General features: G+C 55.7%; 1 protein-coding gene across 1 annotated transcript; it reads right to left on the minus strand.

Moving 5' to 3' along the window:
• Positions 1-8,108: 8,108 nt before the first annotated feature.
• On the minus strand, positions 8,109-19,931 carry CLRN3 (clarin 3). The gene is made up of 3 exons (XM_036266030.1): positions 19,703-19,931; positions 13,400-13,579; positions 8,109-8,389 (listed from the first exon to the last, which is right to left on the minus strand). Exons 1-3 carry the CDS (start codon positions 19,929-19,931, stop codon positions 8,109-8,111), a joined length of 690 nt encoding a protein of 229 aa, XP_036121923.1.
• Between the last annotated feature and the right edge of the window lie 1,395 nt (positions 19,932-21,326).

Consider the following 21,326-nt stretch of genomic DNA (forward strand, 5'->3'; position numbering starts at 1 on the left):
CCCTGTGGGCTGCAACGAGAAGTGAGTTTGGGCAGCTGGAGGGAGAAGCAGGCGGGACGGAGGCTGGCCGCCTACGAGCCGCTGCAGGGAGACGCAGGGGGGAAGGAGCAGGTACCGAGGTCAGCTGAGGTGGGGCTGAGATTGCCCCGCAGGTGGCCATGAGGAGGAGGGACCTTCTGCACGAGGACAGAGTGAAGGCAGGTGTAGTGGGTGTCACACAGGAAGCAATGCATGAGGGGGGCGGAGGGCAGGGCGTGAGGCTGCTCATCTCAAGACGGTTCCCCTGACGACCGGCCTGGCGGATGCTGAAGGTGACCTGAGGAGCCAGTAGCTGGGGAGAGGGGTGGTTTGGGGGAAGAGGAGTCAGGTTGGAGAGATTGGGGTCTGTCTGGGGGTGAAGGGTGGCTGGACTCCCCAAGACTCCTCCTCCGAGGCCTCGCGTAGTTTCGCTTAGAGGTGGGCACTGTCCCAAAGGAATGAGAGGTGACGAGCTGTCGCTTTGTTGGGGTTCCAGGGCGAGCAGGAGGCCCGGTGAAGCTGTGTCCACAGCAGGGGCAAGAGGAAAGGCCTCGGGGAGAGGGGGGAGAACCCTCCCTTCTCCCTTCTCTTCTTTAGTTAGGAAAAGACAGAACCCCAAAGGGAAAGGGCAGGACAGACTTAGTGGAGAGGAGAGCTGCCCGAGGGAGGGGAGATGGGCAGGGGGAGGGTCTGCAGGCACAGAAAAGGGGATCCATGCCAGCGGAGGGCTGGCCAGGTGGGAGGGGGAGGGAACCTGGGGGAAGAGCCCCGCGGGTCTTGCTAATTCCCTGCAGGACTTCAGAACCGCTCATTGCACGCGGGTCTGAATAACATTCCCTGTGCGGTATCAACATGCCAGCTGCCTCTGTTCATCAGTCTCCCAGACAAGGGGGGCGGGGGGGACCTGGACACCAGGAGAAGCACACTCGCCCGTAGGTAGGACGGATGGTCCCGGTGCGCTTTGAATGCATTCACCCCGCTTGCCCCCTTCACCCCAAAACACAGGGTCTGCTCCTTCCAGTCCTGCAGGGGAGGCACCTGCCTGCTCCCAGGTGCCGTCTGCTGCTCGTGAAACTCACCTCAGGTGACTGGCAAAGCGCTCAAATACGGGCAAGAGTCCAACCTACAAAGAGTGACAAGCAGCCCCAAGATGTTAAGTCAGCATTTCCAACTGACTGCTTTGAGTATAGGTCAGTGTCACACACGGGCTCACACAGAAGACCCAGCGTCAAATAAATTGGAGAAAGGTCGGTGTCTCTGGACAGGCAGATTTCTTCACTGCCTGACTTCCTGAACCTGTTTGTACGCAAAGGTCACTGCCACTGTGGTTCCACAGGAGGGATGGAGGAGCAGAGCCCTGGATGAAGCATCTCTGAGCACCAGGCATCTCAGAGGGGACATCCACGCGGAGGCGGTGGGCTTCCGCTCCCCGAGACATCCCATGTACTAGAATGGCCCCGTCTTACAGGGTCCACAGGCTTATGCTGACCTCTAGTGGTGGCCCATTGAAATGGCCCATTGATGCTGATGGGGAGGCCGGGCAGGTTCCTCCAAGGACGTTGTCCCCACCGCCGCGGAATGTCCCAGAACATAGTCCATAAGGACAACCTACTTATGCTCCAAATTTCAAAAGTATAGGTATAATTCCATAACTCTACTATTAAGCAGAGCTACAAGAGCTGAAAGGAAAGACATTTATGGAACCTGGTAGAATCATTCAATGACTCTCCAGAAGCAGTTTCCAAATTGCCCGCTAGAAGGCAGTGCTGCCCTCACTGAGAATGGTCAAGGGCAGGGCCACGTAGGAACTGTGTCTAGCTGTGCGGGCCACGGGCTGGCACTACACTCAGCTCTGCCCGGGGACTCGACAGCAACCATAGATGGAGTGTGCTGGCACAGGCTGTGCTCCAGAGCAACTGTTTATGAGAGCAGGTGCCTGGCTGGATTTGGCCCGCAGGAGGTAGTTTGCCGACTCCTGGTCTAAGAAAAGGGGGGGTGAGGGGGGGATAGGAAGGGGCCAAGGCTAGGAAATGAGATGCTGACCAGTGAGAGCAAGGACTTGCCCACCTGACTCCTTCCCCTGAGTCCCCAGGCTGTCACTCAGAGGGTCATTCCTCAGCTGTGTATGGGGGTGGGGTGGGGAATGGGGTGTTGTGTGGTGGGGGATCTGTGTTCAGTTCAGACACTTCCGGTTCCTGCCAATCCCCTAAATCTTGCCCAACATTCATTTGTTCATTAATTCACTCACTCACTCACTCACTCAAGTCTTTGTTGAACATGGGCCCAAGCTGGCCCCACCCCACAGTCTTCCTGCCTAGCCAAGCTGACCCTCCAGAGGGTACACCAGTTGTCTCAGAAATGCACCACAAAACAGTAAGCCCTCATCTCCCCTAACGGGCCACGGGGCGGGGGGGGGGGCTCTGGGTCATTCTGACTTATCTCTGTCTCCCCAGGACATCAGCTTTCTCGTGTGTGTCCCCATGATGGGTCCAGCAGTGGGTATTCAGCACCATGGCCAGAGATGGAGCCCAATGGGTCTGGGCCGCCAGTCACACCACCCAGGTCCCCCTGGACCTCCGGGGTCTGCTTGCACCAGGCCTGGATGCTAGACCAGTGACTCCCAAACTCTCTGAGGTAAGGATTCATTCTTGGGTTTTTTGTTTCCAGTTCGTCATGGATTGATACTTCTGTAGAAAACAATAAATATGAAAGCTAGAAAATGAAATGACATGTAAAAGATATTGTTAGATTCAACAGATATAAATTTACTTTGTCCAATGGCTATAAAAGTTTCTAAACTCTCACTCTGGCTGGTTTGGCTCAGCAGTTAGAGCGTCGGCCCACGGACCAGAGAGTCCCAGGTTCAGTTCCCGCTAAGGGCACGTACCTTGGTTGTAGTTCATCCCTGGCCCCGGTTGGGGTTGTGTGGGTGGCAACAAGTTGATGTGTCTCTCTCACATTGATGTTTCCCTCTTTCTTCCTCGCTCTCTACCTCCTGCTCTACCTAAAGATAAATGTAAAAATGTCCTCGGGTAAGGATAAAAAAAAGTTTCTAAACTCTCAGTCTTTTGCTCATGGTGGTCAGAGAACCAACAGGTTCTCTGCGGTCCTGAGGCAGAAATGAGCTATGTCAGTTCTGACTCCTTTGCAAAACCTGCCTCAGCATTAGCTCTGGGACCTGCCTGGAGTCTGGGGCCTGCCTGGGATCTGGGGCCTGCCTGGGCCATGGGACCTGCCTGGGGTCTGGGGCCTGCCTGGGCCACGGGACCTGCCTGGGGTCTGGGGCCTGCCTGGGCCATGGGACCTGCCTGGGGTCTGGGGGCTGCCTGGGCCACGGGACCTGCCTGGGGTCTGGGGGCTGCCTGGGGTCCAGAGACTGCCTGGAACATAGGTCCTGCCTGGGGTCTGGGGGCTGCCTGGGGTCTAGGGCTGCCACACTGGAGCTCAGGAAGCTTCTCGGAACCCAGGGCCCCATATCCTGGCTGAGGTGTTGTGGCCGTGACCAGCCTTCCCATCACAGTGACTGACGGCTGCCACTCAGGATTGGCTCGGGGGCACCCCCCGAGGCTCCTAGCCCTGGGTCACAGGGACCCCAGCCCTGCAGGGCTCTAGGATGCACTGTGTAGGCACCACGGGCGAGAGCAAGGACCCGGGTGAGCAGGACTTCTTCCAGACGGGAGGCTGTCAGGGCCCGGGGGCCAGCCCCAGCTTCCTGGTTTCCCACACCCTCTAGTCTCGGGGACCTGGATAAAGCTTAGAACCAGATTCCTGGAAAGACGAGGCTGTGGGGAGCCCAGAAACATGGAGATGGGTCCTGCGGGCTGGGGCTGGCTCACAGCTGTGCTTCAGGGGCACTCCTTGGGAACCAGGGACAGGCGCCTTCCAACAGCCACTGGAGTTCCTGGATAGAACAGGCCAGCGTCCACTGCCTGGGGGTCCTTGTCTGAACCCTGGACTCGGACCCTCTGATTAGTCAGGAGGCGGGCATTGCTGCCAGCCCTCGGAGTCGCAGAGGTCTGTGAGGTCAGCACTCCCGAAACCCAGACCGATCAGCTGGTTTGGCAATAATTAACTGGGGTCAGAGCGCGGCTATGGAAACCTTCAGAGGAGCGGGGAGACATGCCTGGGGGTGCTCAGCAAACCGCCGCGCAGCACCCGACGGAGGACCCGGAGCCGCCTCAACGGCACGCCACCGGCTCTGCGGCGCTTTTAGGTCAGGGAAGATGAAGGGGGATCCTGGGAAACAAAAGTGTTTGTTCAAAGGGTCCTCATTCTGGAACCTGAAATGAATTTTTTACGTCCTGTCGAATAGACCTGATTGTCATCACTGTTTTGTTGACTTTTGTTAGGCAGACGCTGACGAGAGTGTTCCAATTATGCCACCGTACGGCAAAGCGGCATCCCCAAAGTGTAGGCTCATCATATATATATGTGTGTCTCTCGTGGAATAAAAGCACTCATAAAAATGACATTTTTATAGAGACTTACATGCGTCCCGCATACTTGGAGCTTGAACCTGTTCAGAATTGGTGTGTATGTAAATGTTTGTTAGAAAAAAAAAACTCTCTGAAATTGAGAAGAAAAATAAGAATCGACTTCTCTTTTACCCTATTATTTATTCTATTTCCCAAACGAGGCAGAAACAGGATGCTCACACCTGCCCATCCCTTACTCCGCCGTGTGACCGGGAAGGGGGCGGGGCTCGATCCTCTCTGGGTCCCTTGCAGTCCTTGCCTGGCTCACAGAGTTTGGGGTGGGGCCAAGGCCGGCCTCTTTGTCACGCCTTCCCAATTAGTTCCGGTTCTCCTTTGGGGTGCCCACAGCACCCAGCAGTTCTGCTCCTAAGCTCCTGGTCATGTCGGTTCATGTCTGTCTGTCCAGCTGCCCCCTATGCCCCGTGTCTATCATGTCCATTGCCGGGTCCCCAGCTCCCACCCTGTGTCTTAAATAGTCTAAGTGCTCAATAAAGATTTCTTCGCTGCATGACTGCTGAGACCTGTCTCGCCAGGTACGCACATCCTGCGCCGCCTGCCTGTCACTGTGCACCTCTTTCCCACAGTAATCGCGTGGAGCCTTCCAGAAGGGCTGTCTCTCTCCAGAGCCCAGTGATATCAAGCAGGGTGCCGTGTCTGGTGAAACGGTTAAACTTTTAATCCAAAGGTGAATGATTACACAATTAAGCCCTTGAAGAATCCAGCAAACCCAGTTATCCCCAAATGCCACGCGCCCGGGGAAGGCCGGATGGAGTCCAAGGTCCAGGGCTGGGGTGTGAGCCTGAGACTTGGTGCAGCCCTTCACGTATATGGGCGGTGCCCGTAAGGTCGCGGGCCAGCCTCGCGCCTCTTGGGAGACACAAGGAATCTCGCCTCAGCCTGTCCCTTGCTGTAGGACGGAGACACACCACTGAGCCAAGCTAAGCCTCAGTCACTCATCCATAAGATGGAGTTAATCATAAACCGACACGTGCTTTTGCCCTGCGGATTCTGCGCCATCTCCCCTGTGGAACATGCAGGGGCACACGCACAGACTAACTTAGGTGTGGTCGCTGTAGCTGCTGAAGCCAAGGACCTCGACGCGGCCACACTGACCTTGGGAGGCCCTCGGAGCTGCCCAGCATCCCTGTGCACTGAGCGAGAAAACAGAGTCCTCTCCGAGGAGTGACTTACCAGTTCGCCGTAGCGCTCAAGTGGCTGTACTTCAAGATCACCAGTGGTGCAGAGCGTGCCCCAGAAGGTCAAGGTTAAAAGGGAAAATCTGCCCCTCGGTGAGGACTGGAGGTGGGAGGCAGGACGCACTTTATTTTTAAAGGAGTTTGTTTAAAATGGAACAGAAAGACTCAGAGGCACAGAGAACAAATTGAAGGGCGCCCACGGAGGGGTGTGGGGGAGGGGGGCGCAGAAAGGGGGAAGGGGATGAGACTGGGAACTTCCAGTTACAGAATTAGTCCTAGGGGATAGAGTCCGCAGCGAGGTGATGACTGTGTGCGTGACAGCTGGTGACCTCTGTGTCAGGTGTGCTCATGTTGAGTCACTATGCCGTACTCCTGAAACTAATGTAATATTGCGTGCCAATTAGAATTTTAAAATAAATTAACAAAAAATTAAAAGAATTTTTAAGATGTTTTGTTCAAAATGAATAGTCACAACACACACTATATTTCTATCTAAATCTTTTTTGTTTGTTTGTTTATTGATTTTTAGAGTGTGAAGAAGGGAGAGGGAGAGATAGAAACATCGATGAGAGAGAACATCGATGGGCTGCCTCCTGCATGCCCCTCGCTGGGGATCAGGCCCACGACCTGGGCATGTGCCCTGACCAGGAATCAAACCGGTGACCTCTTGGTGCAGGGTCGACGCTCAACCACGGAGCCATACTGGCCGTGCTAAATCTTTCTTTTTCATGAAACAGTTCAAGTTGTTGAAAATGACATTTTCATGGTCTGAATGAAGCCTGTCTCAAATAACGCTACTCTGACAACTAGGACAGTGTCAGAAATTCTCACTGAAGCTGTCGGTCGTTACTTCTCGGAGTCTGGGTGGCCTGAGAGCCGGCAGCAGGAGGGCGCGGGAGCAGCGTCCGCGTGGTCCTGCTCGGGCACTGGGGTGGCACAGACTCCCACACACCTCAGTGCCTCCCTGAGCGCAGCTGCAATAGGCCAGTGACCCCGCCTCCTCCAGCCTCACAGGACCCCTGCCTCCTCTGGCTGTGTGTGGGAGGCTCGTCCCGGGAGGCCCCACCCTCTCCAGCTCAGGTCGGCCCCAAGCCCGCTGAGGCTTGTTTGAAACAGACTGGGTGCCCCGACCGTGCCAGCCGCTCCTTGACTCTGAGTGAATGAGACGCCCCGTGAGACCCACAGCTGCGAGAGAGGGGCCCAGGCAGTAGGAGACCTTTCGTCCTTGGGTCCCTGTGCCCCACCCCAGCCTGTGCCATCAGCCCGATACAAGCAAATATCTGTGCACCAGAGTCAGATGTTGGTAAAAGGAACAGGAGCCCAGGACCCGGCTGTGCCACTTGCCGGGTGCTCAGGCAGGTGTATGAACCTTCCGGCCTTAACTGGTTTGTTAGTTGCTCGTGCACAAGAGTAAAGAAGGAATGTGACCTGCAGTGGCCGAGCGCGAGGCCACCCTCTCACCTTTACACTCACAGTGACGGAGGGCCAGCAGCTCCAGACACACCTGGGCGTGGTTCATGCTCATGAACCTGAGAACGGCACTGCCACTGTCACCCCGTCTCGCAGAGGACAGCAGAGGCTTCCGGACTCAGACGACTTGCAAGCCCTGAACCCTGTCCTCCTCCGCCTCTGGTGGTGCTGGCGGCTGCCGGTGGGCGGGACCACGCCACCGAAACTCAGCAGGGGCTTGGCTGATGGGGAGGGGGCGTGGCTAGAACGTCACAGTGTTACACTTCTATTTCTACTGAATTTACCACAATCGTTGAAACCAAAAAATATATTTAGCCTCTTTTAGGCTGTCGGGTAGTGGTTTTTATCTTTCCTCTATCTTTTCATTTTCTAATCTCTTCTTTATGAAAACCCACCTTGGAACCCCCCAAATGAGTAGCAGTACTTCTGCCCACCACTGGGTTTATGTCAGGGTCCAGGGGGCCGGGCCATTCGCCCCAAAGTCTCGCCTTCTGCCTCCAACACATGGTCCCGCAAAGACAGGTTCCGAACCCCTCTGTGCTTGGAAGTCTTCATTCATAGACTGGAATGAAAGTGCCCGGCCCCTCCCCCGCAGAACGAGATCACAGGTGCAAACGTGCTCTGAGTTACTCGAAGGACAGGTGTGTAACACAAACCTTTATTGTTGCAGACAGGGACACGGGTCGGGAGGGTCCGTAGGCTTGAAGCCATCCTCCCATTCTGACCACCGCACGGCAGGGGAGCGCTCCTTCCGCCTTAACCCTCGTGGGAAGGGCCCCTTCAGGGGGGCGTCACGGGTGCAGGACGGAGTGTCTGAGATACGAAACGGCCGCACAGACACAGCGACCGGGCTGCCCTGGACCCTGTGAGCGCCCAGACGGAGAACCAGTGGCTGCCCCGGGACTGGCGCCCAGCGGGGTGGACCTAGCGACAGCAGCCGGGAGACGGTTCAGAACAAGATCCCGTCCCGCGGCGCGTACTCCACCGGCTTCCTCTGCTCCTGCTTCTGCTTGTATCTGGCCTTCTGGTAGAAAATGATGATGACCACGGTGACAATGTTCAGAAGAATGACGAGCAGCATGAGCCAGAATGAGAACCGGTAAGTGTGGGTGGTCCCTCTGTGCGTGGCTGATGGATAATGTGAGTACAGCGTCCGGGCCAGGGCTTCGGAGAGGTGATTGGATTGGACGTTCCCCACGAACAGGGTCATGGTCAGGAAAGTGAAGGATGCTGGGAAAAGAGGGGGTTTCGTAAGTGACTCGCTGATACATTGTTGACTGTCACTTTCTGCCTTTATGGAACACGTGCTCTGTGGGCATGCACTGACTCGACCCTGGAGTTCCCACTCTTAGGCATGAAGGTGAAAGTCAGATGAACACGAGTGTGCAAGCTGGGGGCTGGCACGAAACACTGAAGTGTGTGCAGGGCGGTGTGGGACCAAGAGCGGCCATTCAGGCTCAGACGATGTCAGCAGGTCGCTGAGCAGCTAACATATCACACAGCCCTTCCTGGGCGTGCCGAGGGGGGAGACTGTCCCCCTTCCAGAGAGAACTGCGGGAAGAAAAAGACCAGACCCCGCGGAGGACGGACAGAGCAGGTCAGAGAGAAGGGGCAGCCCAGACGGAGCTCAGTGCGTCGCGTGTGAGGGACCAGCCCGGCTGACGGGGTGCTGTCCCGAGGGCCCTGAGCTCTGGGCACAGCCGGCGAGACCACCCTGGAGAGCCCCGGGCGCCAGCGGAGGAGCTGGGATTTTACTCGGCAGTTCGGCCAGGAAGGGTCTCCTTAGAGACGCCTTTGAGAAGAGAATTTTTAAAGTTTCTATCTTCCCTTTTTAAATCCTTCATGATGCCCCTACCAGAGACCTTCCTCAGTGCCGACCTTGGAAAGTCACTGTAGTCAGAGCAGGTGGCTCTGAACCCGCCCCTCCCTTTCCGAAGGGAAGAAGCTGGAGGCGGAAGGGGGACTCAGGGGTCCTCGGTTGGGGGTGGGCAGGGGCAGGGGGGCAGCTGGAGGGCACCGGGCTTCTTCCTGGTGGGACAGAATGAGTCTAAAACCGACCGTGGAGAAGGTGGCATGGCTGGGGACATGCTGGGCGCTGTGACTGTGGCCTTTAAAGGGGGACCACACAGGATGGGGTTGCAGTCAGCCGGTCAGGAGGAGGGACTGTCCGTCTCTCCGAGTCGGGCCTGACGGTGCCAGGTGGCCACGCGGAGCACCCCAGACAGAAGTCCTTTGAGACACACACCACATGAGTCTGCCCCTGCTGACATTCACGCAGAACTAGACGGACATTTTGGCAGCAATGTCCTGGCTGGAACCGACACTCAGAGAACCTTCCAGACAGGCCTAATTATAGGCTTTGTGTGGGGACAGCGCTTGGGGCACAGCCTCGTCCTCGGGGTGTGGGTTCACGTCTTCCCAGTTTGCACACACGAGGCCCTCCTCTGACGCCCTTCGGGGTCCTTCATTAGGGCCCTGTGAAGTCCCCTGTAAAGGCTTAGTCACCGAGGGGCCCTGCACACAGGGTCAGGGCGCTGTCCTCTGAAGTGGTTTCTGGGGACCGTGGCGGAAGCGGCTGACCTGAGCCCTGGTGCAAGCAGACAGCTCGCCGCCTGCCTCTCCGGCGTCTGGGACAGAAGGCTCAGGATGTGGCTGCCACCCCGCTGTCCCCATCCTGCCCTGTGAGCTGCCACAGTGCTCACTCACGCTCGTGGGGTCCCGGGCCCGCTGAGGAACAAGTGGACGGTTCTCTCCGGCTCCGACCTTCTCTCAGCCCCCACCATTGTGTCCCTGCGGTCGGGTGGGGCCCCCCAGGCTGGCGTGGTGCAAAGGGCAGGCTGGGTCAGAGGGCACAGGCGTGGGGGTGGGGTGACTGTGCTTTTCCTGGAAGCAGAGCCGCTCTGTTCTTTCAAAAGCAGTGGAAGAAAACCCACTTTCTCTCCCTCCCTGGGCCAAACCCAGCTCCTCCCCTGCCATTCCCTGTGGGCGGGCCACCTCTGCCCCCAGGCCACAAGCCCCAAGGCCTCCTTGGGCACAAACCCTCTGCGAGTGGAGCATGGTAAACAGAGATTCCACCGAGTTCTCCAAGCCTGGAGGCCCAGGGGGAGGAAACAGGGAGCCCCAGAGGCTCTCGGGAGAGTCTGGCTCATCCCAGGCTGGGTCCGGAGGCTGCAGGCTCGGGGCCAGACTCAAGCCCGAGATCTCCCTGGGCCTCAGGCCGGTCCGAGCCGCCTCCTCTTGCGCATCAACCCTCACGTTGTGTTCCGCCCACCAGCAGCCTGTCTGTGCTAGGACCTGCCCGGGCCGGGAGAGGAATGCGGCCTGATTCTCCCGTCAAGCGAGTCTTTGTTGGGAGAAGTAGGTGGGGAAGGAGCAACAATCTGCAGGCCTCCTTCTCCACGTGCCCCCCACAAACAGGCATCGAGCCCCTTGCCGCGGGCAGTCGGCTTAGACTCAGCTGCGGAGGGAGAAGCGGCCTTGGGAGAGCAGGGCTCCCTCTGCTGGCAGGAGGGCTGGGCTTTGAACCTAGGGCTGTAGACCTGCATCAGGTCCTCCCTCTGCCACCACCCGATTTTCCCTCGGAATCCAGCCCAGCCCGAGGTGAACAGGTTGCTCCTCCAGCTGATGGGTCAGTCCCCAGATTCAACCCTGCAGGCCATGGTGCTGGCTCAGGGGTAGGGACTGGGCTCTTTCAGTGAGAGTCAGATTGGGGGAAAAGGAGTCTTTTCTCCGGGGGTTGTTTCGATGAGGAGCGAGCAGAGAATGGCTGGCAGCCACGTTACCTTTAGGAGGACCAGCCAGGCTGCTTAGAGACAGAGAGACTCTGGGGATAGCTAGAGACAGCACGTTGGAGGGAAACAGGTTCCCATGATGTGAGCTGAAACCCTGATCAAGCTGTACCTGAAGCCCCTGCTTCCCTTGACTTCGGAATCCCATGAGCAAACATTAAAATAATCCATTTCTCACCCTGGCAATGAGTGCCAACGAGTCTTGTCTTTGGTTTGGTTGGCTGAGGTCAAGGATAATCATAGAAATACCTTGGAAACCCTGGCACTTGGGTGAGGATGTGTGAGCCTGTGACCAAGTCCCCAGCCTTGGCTGCAGCTCCACTGTGAGCCTGGGCAGCAGGACAACTCGCTGTGCAGGGCCCTTCTGCCTGCACACGGTGGACACGCACTGAATTTGGGGCTTGTTTGTTTTTCCACCAGGCACTAAAAGCACAGAAAGAAAGGGGTGGGCTGGTCATGTGTGAATGGGCTGGGCCCGCCGGGGTGTGAGTACGCCATGTGGCCACCCATGCTGCTTTGTCGGCGACGGTCCCAGCTCCACCCGGGGTCCCAGCTCCACCCGGGGTCCCAGGTTAATGCTTATCTTTTGAAAACGTCCCTGTTTGACCCATGAGTTGCGTGGCTCACTCTCGTGTCCAGGCTGTGGTAGGGCCGATCACAGATGCCCTCAACTATTAGCCTGGAAAGCCACAGTGGAGGTATTTACAGGACTCGAATCAGCCAGTGCTGGGTCAGAGCCCCTCCACCCGGAGCACGGCCTCCAGCACACAGGGCGCTGTCCCAGCCGCGGCACGGGAGTGAGCCCTCTGCCAGCCCCCTGCACGGAGGATGGGGGGCTGCCAGCGCACCTTCTCTGAGGCTTCCTGACACCTTCCTGCTGCAGTCCCCTCCTGTGCCGGAAGGCTCTGGCCGGTGTGGAAATGTACCACCTGGAACTGACATGTTAGCAGACCGGCCTCTTCCGGTCCCTTCTCAGGACCCAGCTTCCGTGGTGGAGGGAGGGAGAGCAGAAGCTGGACTGCCTACCAGGGGCAGAGGCCCCCCCGACCGTGTCTCCGGGCACAGGCGGTGGCCACAGAGCCCTGCGAAGCCACAGTGAGAGGCAAACCTACTGTGCCTCAGGGATCCACTTCCCAGCTGGGCAACAGCCCCCACCCCAACATCTTGCATAACAAACATACAATAACCCACAACCACAGAGCAGCACCCTGGGCTCGCAAGTCGCCTACAAGAAGGGCGTTGGCACCAGCTTCTCCTAAATGACCTCCTTTGTGGTTCTCTGTAGCACATTCATGCAGACGTGTTACATTTTAGCCCAAGTGAACTGTTGTTATATGAAGATGAGAAGTATATAAGTATGTGTGTGTGCACGTGTGTGTGAATGAGTGTGCATGTATGTGTGCATGTGTGTGAATGAGTATGCATGCGTATGTGTGTGTGCATGTATCTGTGTGTGTGTGTGTCCTTCTGCACATCACACGGAGCCTGATTTGGAGTTAAACACACAGTAGGAGCCCAGTAAATGTTGAATGATGTGGGTGTGACTTGTTTAACCCCACACGTTAGATATGCAAGAGCAAAGCCTGGTGCGTATCATGTATCTTGACACCAAACACACCCTCCTCACCCCTCTCCTGGCCTCCCACCAATGCATTTAATACAGACTCTTATTTCCAGAGATGCTTAATAAATGCTGAAAATATGCAAAGACTACCCCCAGCCCCGAGCCCCCAGCCTCAGCCCCCAGCCCCCAGCCCCAGCCCCAGCCCCAGCCTCAGCCCCAGCCCCAGCCCCAGCCCCAGCCTCAGCCCCAGCCTCAGCCCCAGCCCCAGCCCCCAGCCCCAGCCCCAGCCCCAGCCCCAGCCCCAGCCCCAGCCCCAGCCCAGCCCCAGCCCTCAGCCCCAGCCCCCAGCCCCAGCCCCAGCCCAGCCCCTCCTCAGCCCCAGCCACCAGCCCAGCCCCATCCCCTCAGCCCCCAGCCCCCAGCCCCAGCCCAGCCCCAGCCCCAGCCCCAGCCCCAGCCCCAGCCCCAGCCCCCAGCCCCAGCCCCCAGCCCCAGCCCCAGCCTCAGCCCCCAGCCCCAGCCCCAGCCCCAGCCCCAGCCCCAGCCCCAGCCCCAGCCCCACCCTCAGCCCCCAGCCCCAGCCTCAGCCCCAGCCCCCAGCCCCAGCCCCAGCCCCAGCCCCAGCCTCAGCCCCAGCCCCAGCCCCAGCCCCAAGCCCCAGCCTCAGCCCCAGCCCCCAGCCCCAGCCCCAGCCCCAGCCCCCAGCCCCAGCCCCAGCCCCCAGCCCCAGCCCCCAGCCCCAGCCCCAGCCCCAGCCCCAGCCCAGCCCCAGCCCAGCCCCAGCAGGCCCCCCTGTTTGCATGGCCCCACTGTGAGGTGCGTGAGGGGGAGCAGACACGGGCAGAGGACGTGCTCCGGAGCAGAGTGTGGTCCCGGGGCAGCACTCACCGCTGAGCCCGTTCCAGGTGTACACCCCCACGGGCCCCAGGAACGTCTGATAGGGGTTGCTGATGCTGTTGTAGAGGGTGAACCCGGAACTCAGCAGCGAAGTGGACAAGCTGAGGACCAGGAACAGGATAACCACCAAATGCAGAGTCTTAGGGGTAGAGTCGTCCAACTTCCCTAGAACTGAAAGAAAGTTGGGTAAGTATGGAGAGCAAAATAGAAATACCAGGTCTGGGCTGGAGGCCACCCTGCACAGTCCAGCCTTCCTCCCCTTCTGTCCGGGTAGGTGCTTGGGTCAGGGACGGCCGGTGGCACCTCTCGGGCCTGCCGGACAGGAAGGAGCAGGACCTGGGCCTCCCTTGCATTTCCCTCCAGGCTGGTCCTTGGACCTCAGGCTAGAGCAGCGGTTCTTGGTTCTCAGCATGTGGGACGCCACCCTTTGGGGGTTGAACGACCCTTTCACAGGGGTCGCCTAAGACCATGGGAAAACACGTGCTTCAGTGGTCGCAGGAACCGGGACACCGTCCCAGGCGGGTCCGCCCACGTGCAGACTCGCCCACACACAGCATGAGGACCTGCGTTACAGGGTCGCGGCATCAGGAAGGGGGAGAACCACGGGCTGGAGAGTGGAGCCGCAGTGCTTCGGACTGTGGGACCCATCCCAGCTCCAGAGCCCCCGAAAGCGTGTGCCCCCCTTCATGCGCTGCTGCAGGCGGCCAACCTTCCTTAGTAGCTCCGGCCTCAGGCTCTGGCCCGGGGCGTTCCCACAGATTCATCGGAGTACTGACTGCTTCCACCTGGAGGCATGTGCAGGGCGGGTCACCCCGAAAACCCGTGCCAGCGAGGATCTGATAACCCGAGATTCCTGGGGTGGCCCAGAGGGCCAGGGGTGGCCCTTCCAGAGAAGGTCAGAAGTGGAGGAGCTAACAGAGGTCACCAGGCAGGGGGAGCCGAAGGCTGGCCCTGATGAGATGGAAGTGACTTCTGTGCCAACTGAGGGGACAGCCGCCCTCCCCAACCCGACTTCCCCGGAGAAAGACAGGACCCAAACCCACGCGGCTCAAATGAGGAAGGCGGCCCTTGTGTGCACCATCAGATTTCCTTCTGAGCGAAATTCCTCGGCGTTCTAAGGACGTTTTATAAAATTTGCGTATTTCTCAGATGCAGAGGAGCTCCAGACATGGCCGCACATTTCTGTCTGACGAAGCCCGGGTGTCCCAGCCCTTGGCCACAGATCCTGCTCTGTGGTCCTCCTGTTTCTAACCACACCTCCCCCTTCGATGGTAAGGACTCTCCTGTAGGAAGATGTCATCCTGATGGTCAAGAGCTAGTGTCCCTAGATAGAGCAGGGAGGGCGGGGAGGGGCTGGGAACAGCAGCCAGAGGGCACACAGGGCCCTGGGAAGTGAGGAGGGCGAGGCAGAGAGAGAGAGAGAGAGAGAGAGAGAGAGAGAGAGACAGACAGACAGACAGACAGACAGACAGAGGCAGGAAAGAAAGGACACATGGCTATGGCTTCTGGTGAACTCAGCCGCACAGCCCTTAAAACCCCAGGGGAGACGAGAGAGGACCAAGGGGAACCCTCAGCTCTCACCTTGGGAGGGTGACTCCACACCTTGGGGCCGGAGCCTTTGCTTCTCCAGTGACAGCTGCCTGGGAGCCCAGTTCAACTCCCCTGGGTCCGGGCCACAGGCAGCTGGCAGGCCTGCGCCAATTCTGTTTCCGTCAATGACCCACGACAGTGACATCCTCTGCACAGCCCTCCCTGTTAGGTATCATTGGTTCAGCAAAAACACAGTCCTGCCTGTCACCACCTATTGCCCAGGTGGGGATGGGTCGGGCCCGAGGGGCGCCTGCCTCTCGGACTGGCTCACGAGGACCTGCAGTGTCTGGGGGATCCCAGTGTTCTAAGTCAGCACACAACTGTTTGGAATCGAGTGGAAGGTGACACCAGCCGGTTGGAACGAAAGCAGCAGGACAGAGGGGGGAGGCTGCAGGTGTCTCGGCAGCTTCCGGGTCCGCAGTGGCCCAGTTTTTCCTGGGGCACCAGGCATTTGCTTGGGGACCGAAGGAGCTGTCCTTCGCCAAGAAGACATATGTGGATACTGAACTAGAAAACATGAACTTCAGGATGGAAAATGTCCTGCACCCCAGGCTCCCCGGAGACTCGCTCTGCTTTGTACACTATTGTAAGCTCTAGGTGGGTGTTCATTCCGGAGAGGCGACTAGTCCACTTTTTCCGATTAAATGAGAAAGTGACCATTGGGGTGAGCTCTGCTTCTGACTGTTGGTAAGACCCATAGACACGAGTTTTCCCAAGGGAGTCAACTTGGAGCCTGGTGACTCATACCGCCCTATGTGTCCGTGTGACAATTCATCTTCATTTTAACTGCCACCCTTGAACTTTATATTGTAGACTCTGATTCACTGCCATGAAGATGTGACAGCTGTGTGTCCCTCCCGTCCGGCCTCAGAGCCCAGACGAGAGCTGGGAGCTCAGAGGAACTTAGCAAGGATGAGAGAACAGTCCGCCAACGGAATCAGCAAATACGTGCCGTTCCTTCTCTTCCTTTTGGGGGTCAAGCTTCGGATCAGTAAAACCACCTCACAGTGGGAACTCATTGCCTGGATTTTGGCAGCCCCGGGAGAGAGGCCAGGACTGCACAGCTGGGTGGGGGGCAGTGTACAGAAATGGGGTTGTCTGGACATCTGGGCTCCCAGTGCACGGGGATTTCACCCTCGGGAACCACCGGCCACCGGGCCTTCCACCTCTGCCCTCGGGAACTGAGCGAGAGGCGGTGGTGGTGTGGGTGGGTGGGAACTGCCTCTACCCCTCCTCCAGCACCCGGTCCCCAAGGAGCAGGACCTGGTGGGCTTCTCAATCCGTGGACCACAGCGTAGCCTTGGAGGAGCTCGGTAAGACCACAGATCCCAGAGCGTGGGGTGTCCCAACCTCTTGGGAATTTACCAGGGTTCTCTTGGGGAGAAGAGCACAGTGGTCACTTCTCTGTCCCGACAAGCTCCACCCCCTGTGTGGCCATTCCGGTGCTCCTCCCTGGAAACAGGGCAGATGTAGGAGATGGGGCTTCTTGTAAATTCTGCAGGAAAACCCCACTGTCCTGCTGGCAGTTAAATGACTTTTGTGGCAGATTCTCTTTCTGAATTGTTTTTGGCTTGGGATGATAGTACACAACTGAGCTCCCTGAGGACAAACAGGCAGGTGGAGAAGAGACTGGTGGGCGGGGGGAGCCAGGTTGGGGTGGACTCCTCGCTTCATGGTCACCGACACTGATGTGACGTCTTTCTCTAGAAAGAATAGATGGCGAGTCCACTAAGGCCAGGGGTGTGCATGCTTCTTCTCAGTGTGCAAGCTCCTCATTCACAGAGCAGCTGCTCAGGGAGGTGTTTCTGAACTGAAACTAAATATCCAGAACTTTCGGAGTAGCCAAGGCAGCATGCTTGCTGGTGGACACCGAGGGCCTGTCGCTTTCCATTGGGTGTAGGGTAACCGGATGCCTGTAGATGAGGCTAGTAGATCTCCCGGTCAGCCTGACCCGTTATTTTCCCGGTCAGTTACCAATTGTTGCCTGAATTTATCTGATGCTTTGAAATCAGCCATGGTCACTTCACTCTGCTTTTCCATGTCGAAATCCACAGCCCACGGTGGCACAGGGTGGTACAGCCCACATTGGCACAGGGTGGTATATCCCGTGCAGAAATAGAACTGAGCTTTGCAATATGCATCACTCTTTGGAGACTGTCAGTGTGACCTCCTCCTGCCACGCCGACACGGTTAACTTCTCAACCGGAAAAGTCAATCGGTCCCTGCAGAGCCGGAGAGCGGCATTTATGCAGATGTTTACTGTGCGGCCCATGACTGGTTTCTGACTTGAACTAAGCCCCGTGTGGTCACGAGACAGCAGCGGGAGAGCGGTCATGTCTCTCTGTGACGCTGAAGGTCCGCAGTCCAGGGAGCAACCCCGGGGCGGCAGCAGCCAGACACCACGAGACATATGCTAGTCACATGTCTTTTCCCATCTTCTCCAGGGAACTGGGTCCATGTTTAATGGTCACTAAAATGCCCATCAGGGATGCCCCTGGGGCCCGATATCAGCTGAGTAGCTGTGCGCCACCTTTGCTGACTGGGTGGCTTCTCTCCTGCAGCTCCTGGAGACTGACAGCGACTCCAGGAGGCTGCAGTGTGGGGAGCAAAGAATAAAAGGAGGGAGCCAGGCAAAACCGGTTCGAGTGCCCCGCCTCCTTGCAGCAGCGGGTGTCTGCTTGGTCCTGCCTCCTCCAGGGTGGTCCTTGACCACGCTGTCCCGCTGCTCGGCACCACAGAGCTCTGGTCCCACGCAGGGGCTGGAGCCCGGCGTCGAGCCCCCTCCCAGCGTGCAGATGGGCAGGGCTCCCAGTAAGCCGCTTGTCCCAGATTGGATCCACTGCTTCCAAACAGACGCTATGAAAATCAGAAACTTCACAGAGTGTTAGCTCTTATTTTTAAACGTCTAAATGAGTCTGGAGATGCAGAAGCTGGTCCATCTCTCTGGTTTTGACATGCTGTTCACATGACCGAAAGTGTGGCCGAACCTTTGAAGGTCTCAGTTTCTAGAGGCTGCGCCGCGAAGACACCTCGTTTCCCGGGAAGCCGAGGCTGGCCCGGCGGAGGCGTGTAACCTGCTGAAACTGCAGGGCGGTGGGGCTCTCGCTAACCTCTAAAAGACAAATTTGTAACTTGGCACTGTCACCGTGTTGTTCTGGATTTAAGGACATCATTTTATTAATACAGTCATAAGCTAGAGCCGGAAACTAGATCAAGTGCCCAAGGCTCAAAGTCCTTCCATTGTGCACCTGGAAGGGACTGAATGCCACATTGTATCAGGTAGGAAACTATGCACATTTATGAGTCAGGAGGAAATGACAGCAAAACACCCGACGACACCTGCGCCGTAACCCACACGCAACACCGTGCAAAGCGAAATTCATTTAAAGTGCTAAATATTTACCAACGTGGCTTTCATAATTAGGAAACAGAATGGTATATATTCAAAAGTCAAAGAAGGAGCTAATGTATGATTCTCAATGACTTTTTATTTTCCACTCATTGAGAGTAAGGCATTATTACGTGAGAAATCAGAAAAACAAAAGTAGGAGTTCCTGTAAGATGTAGAATTAATAAAATTACTGTAAATGTAATATCACGTCCAAAAACGAGGGAGGGGAAACCAGACTGGTAAGTGAAACGCACTTGAGAGACAGGAACAAGCATCGGACCCCATCTTCCTCGTTATCTTTCCCTTGGACAGCCCCTAAAGGAGGCCTGGACAGAGGTGGTTGTCCAGCTGAAAATCCACAGTCCCTACTGGATACTACATTGCCGCTACGCAGTTTTCCTTAATCGTGTGTTTGCCGATAAACTCGGCAGCTTCACTTAAACATGGTCTCTGCGACAGTGATTCCGACCCTGCGGGCGTGAACAACATCAACGATTACAGCAGAGACAGGCCAGAGCCAGCCACTCGAACCATCTAGACTTATCCTGCGACAGCAGTGAGTCACTCCAGGGCGTTAGGGAAGGAAGTGATCAGATGAGCAAAGCACACTGTGGAAGACGGATCTGAAGCCAGCAAGGCAGGGGACGAGGAGACATTGTTAGAGGAGACCAAGAAAGAGCTGGTGGCTGAACTCGGGGAGCCGCTTTGAGGATGGCAGGAGGCGGGAAGATTCAAGAGATGATAAGGGGTGTCCTGGCCAGTGTAGCTCAGTGGTTGGAGCATCGGCCGGTGCACTGAAGGGGTGTGGGTTCGATCCCTGATCCCTGTCCTGGCGCGTGTTGGAGGTGACCAATGTATGTCTTTCTCACGTGGATGGTTCTCTCCCTCTCTCCCTCCCTCCCTCCTTTCTACTCTCTCTAAATATCAATGGAAAACATATCCTCAGGTGAGGATTAATAAATAAATAAATAAACAAATAAATAAATAAATAAATAAATAAAATAAAATTCTAAAAGAAGAGAGAACAGAAATGTTAAGGGTTAGAATGGTCAGAACTCGGTGGTTCTCCGGCCGTACATCTTCCCTTCCCAGCGGAGTGAACCCTGTGAAGACCAGGGACTCAGTACAGGCTTTTACGTTCCATCAGTGGCCTCTGGTGCTTACCTGTGGATCAGGTACACGCTAAATATTTGCTGAATTAATAGAAAAGCATGAAATGTTAAGTATGAGCAGCTATTCAAATACTGGATGACAAGAGTCTTACCCGGTTAATTCAGTCTCACCAGCCCCATTCAAAGCTGTTTCCCATTTACCTTCAAAATCTTTGTCTGATTCCGCAAGTCCGTGACTCAGCTCTTGCGTGCTCTGCCCACGGAAGAGTCCGTACGTGATGACAATGCTGCTGTTCGAAGATTTATCACTGATGGAAATGGTGCTGCTGACCCACTCCCGGGTCCCCAGAACAGCGCAAATTACCACAAACGCCCCGAAGCTTGTGAAAAAACTCGATAAGAACATCAATGTTTTCTTTGTCGTAGGCATTTTCCCAGCTAAACAAGGGTTCTAGGGAGAAAAGAAAAAAAAAAAAAGGATCTTTTTATAATATTTTTGGACCTTATCATTTGGAGTCCCGAATTTAGAAATGGAGTCTAATACTTTGTTGTAAAATATAAGAGCTCACTCTTCATAGGGAGGGTTATACAATGAGCATTGGACTCTGAGCACGGTCATAAAGATCTGCAGTAGCTGAACTTTGGTCTGGAGTAAGAGGTTGCTATGGTCACAGCCAGCCAACAGGAACAAGGGGTAAGCACGATCTTCCAAGGCTTCCTCAGCTGCACAGTTATCAATAACTCCTTGTCAAAGGCCACCGGAGCAAGCTCAGCTACCATGTCAGGACAGGACAAGAACTCCTAACTAAGGAGGGTGTGGGGGATCTGTCCCCCCCAAAATGTTGCTGATTCTAGCGGCCACCAACATGGAGTCTCAACTCATTCACGAATTGCTTTGCTGGTTAATAACTTGACCCCAGCAACTGTTCCAAAAGGAAACCCTAAGGGCCTTTGCTGACGGTACCGTGACGCGGTCTTCTGCAAATTGTCTTTTAACATCTTGAAACTGCAATGTTTTAATTTCTTCCTTGCTGAGGAGTAAGTTTATCAAAGAATGGTGTGATAGCATTGTTTCTATTTTTTATTACTCATTTCTACTTTTTCAATGATTTTGATCCAAATGTGAGGTCTTCACAATATTTACTCTTTAGATTTTATTGGGGCTTTTTTTTTTTGGAGTCAATTAATGAGCCACTTTTAGAAATGTTTGCAACATCTATTCAATTTTATGGATTCACTATCCTTCATTGAACAATATTCTATTTTGGACATTTTCATAATTATTAAAGTTTTTGCTCACATTAACTTGCTCGTGGGAAGATTGTTAATTATAGCCTTAGTGTAAATTCCCCGAGAAGAATCGCTGGTTCAGGCAGACAATTTTGGATTTTTGATACCAAATTGGCCTCCAATACATAATCCCACTAGCAATGTTTAGGAAAGTTATCTTTTTCATCGTGCTGGAAAATTCTGGCTACTAAGGGTTTAAATTGTGATGTTTTCCAGGTAATATCGCATTACGCTACAATTCTATGATCTGCTTTTCTGTCGCTACAGTTTTTGCCTTTTCTCAAATTTCAAAGCAATGGCATCTCTTCTGTGTCTGGCTTATTTTGCGATTCGTCTGCAAACAGCAGAATTTGTTTATCTCTTCAGCAGTCGATGGGCAGTTGAGTGGATTCAAGTTATTGACTATTATGAATGAAGTTGTTATGAACATCTGAGTACAAGTCTCTGTGTGGATTTATGCTTTCTTTTCTCCTGGGTAACGACTGCAGAAGAGAAACTTCTGCGACATACGGTAAATGTATTTCATTTTAGAAGA

The sequence above is a fragment of the Molossus molossus genome, unplaced genomic scaffold (assembly GCF_014108415.1).
Source record: "Molossus molossus isolate mMolMol1 unplaced genomic scaffold, mMolMol1.p scaffold_m16_p_17, whole genome shotgun sequence".
Classification (NCBI taxonomy): domain Eukaryota; kingdom Metazoa; phylum Chordata; class Mammalia; order Chiroptera; family Molossidae; genus Molossus; species Molossus molossus.

Excerpts from the sequence above, each read along its gene's own strand:
- CLRN3 (XM_036266030.1), bottom strand. The coding sequence starts at position 19,931 with ATGCCTACGACAAAGAAAACATTGATGTTCTTATCGAGTTTTTTCACA. Across the intron at positions 13,580-19,702 it reads ATCAGACAAAGATTTTGAAG|TTCTAGGGAAGTTGGACGAC; the intron begins GTAAATGGGAAA and ends ACTTTCTTTCAG. Across the intron at positions 8,390-13,399 it reads CACCTGGAACGGGCTCAGCG|CATCCTTCACTTTCCTGACC; the intron begins GTGAGTGCTGCC and ends CTCTTTTCCCAG.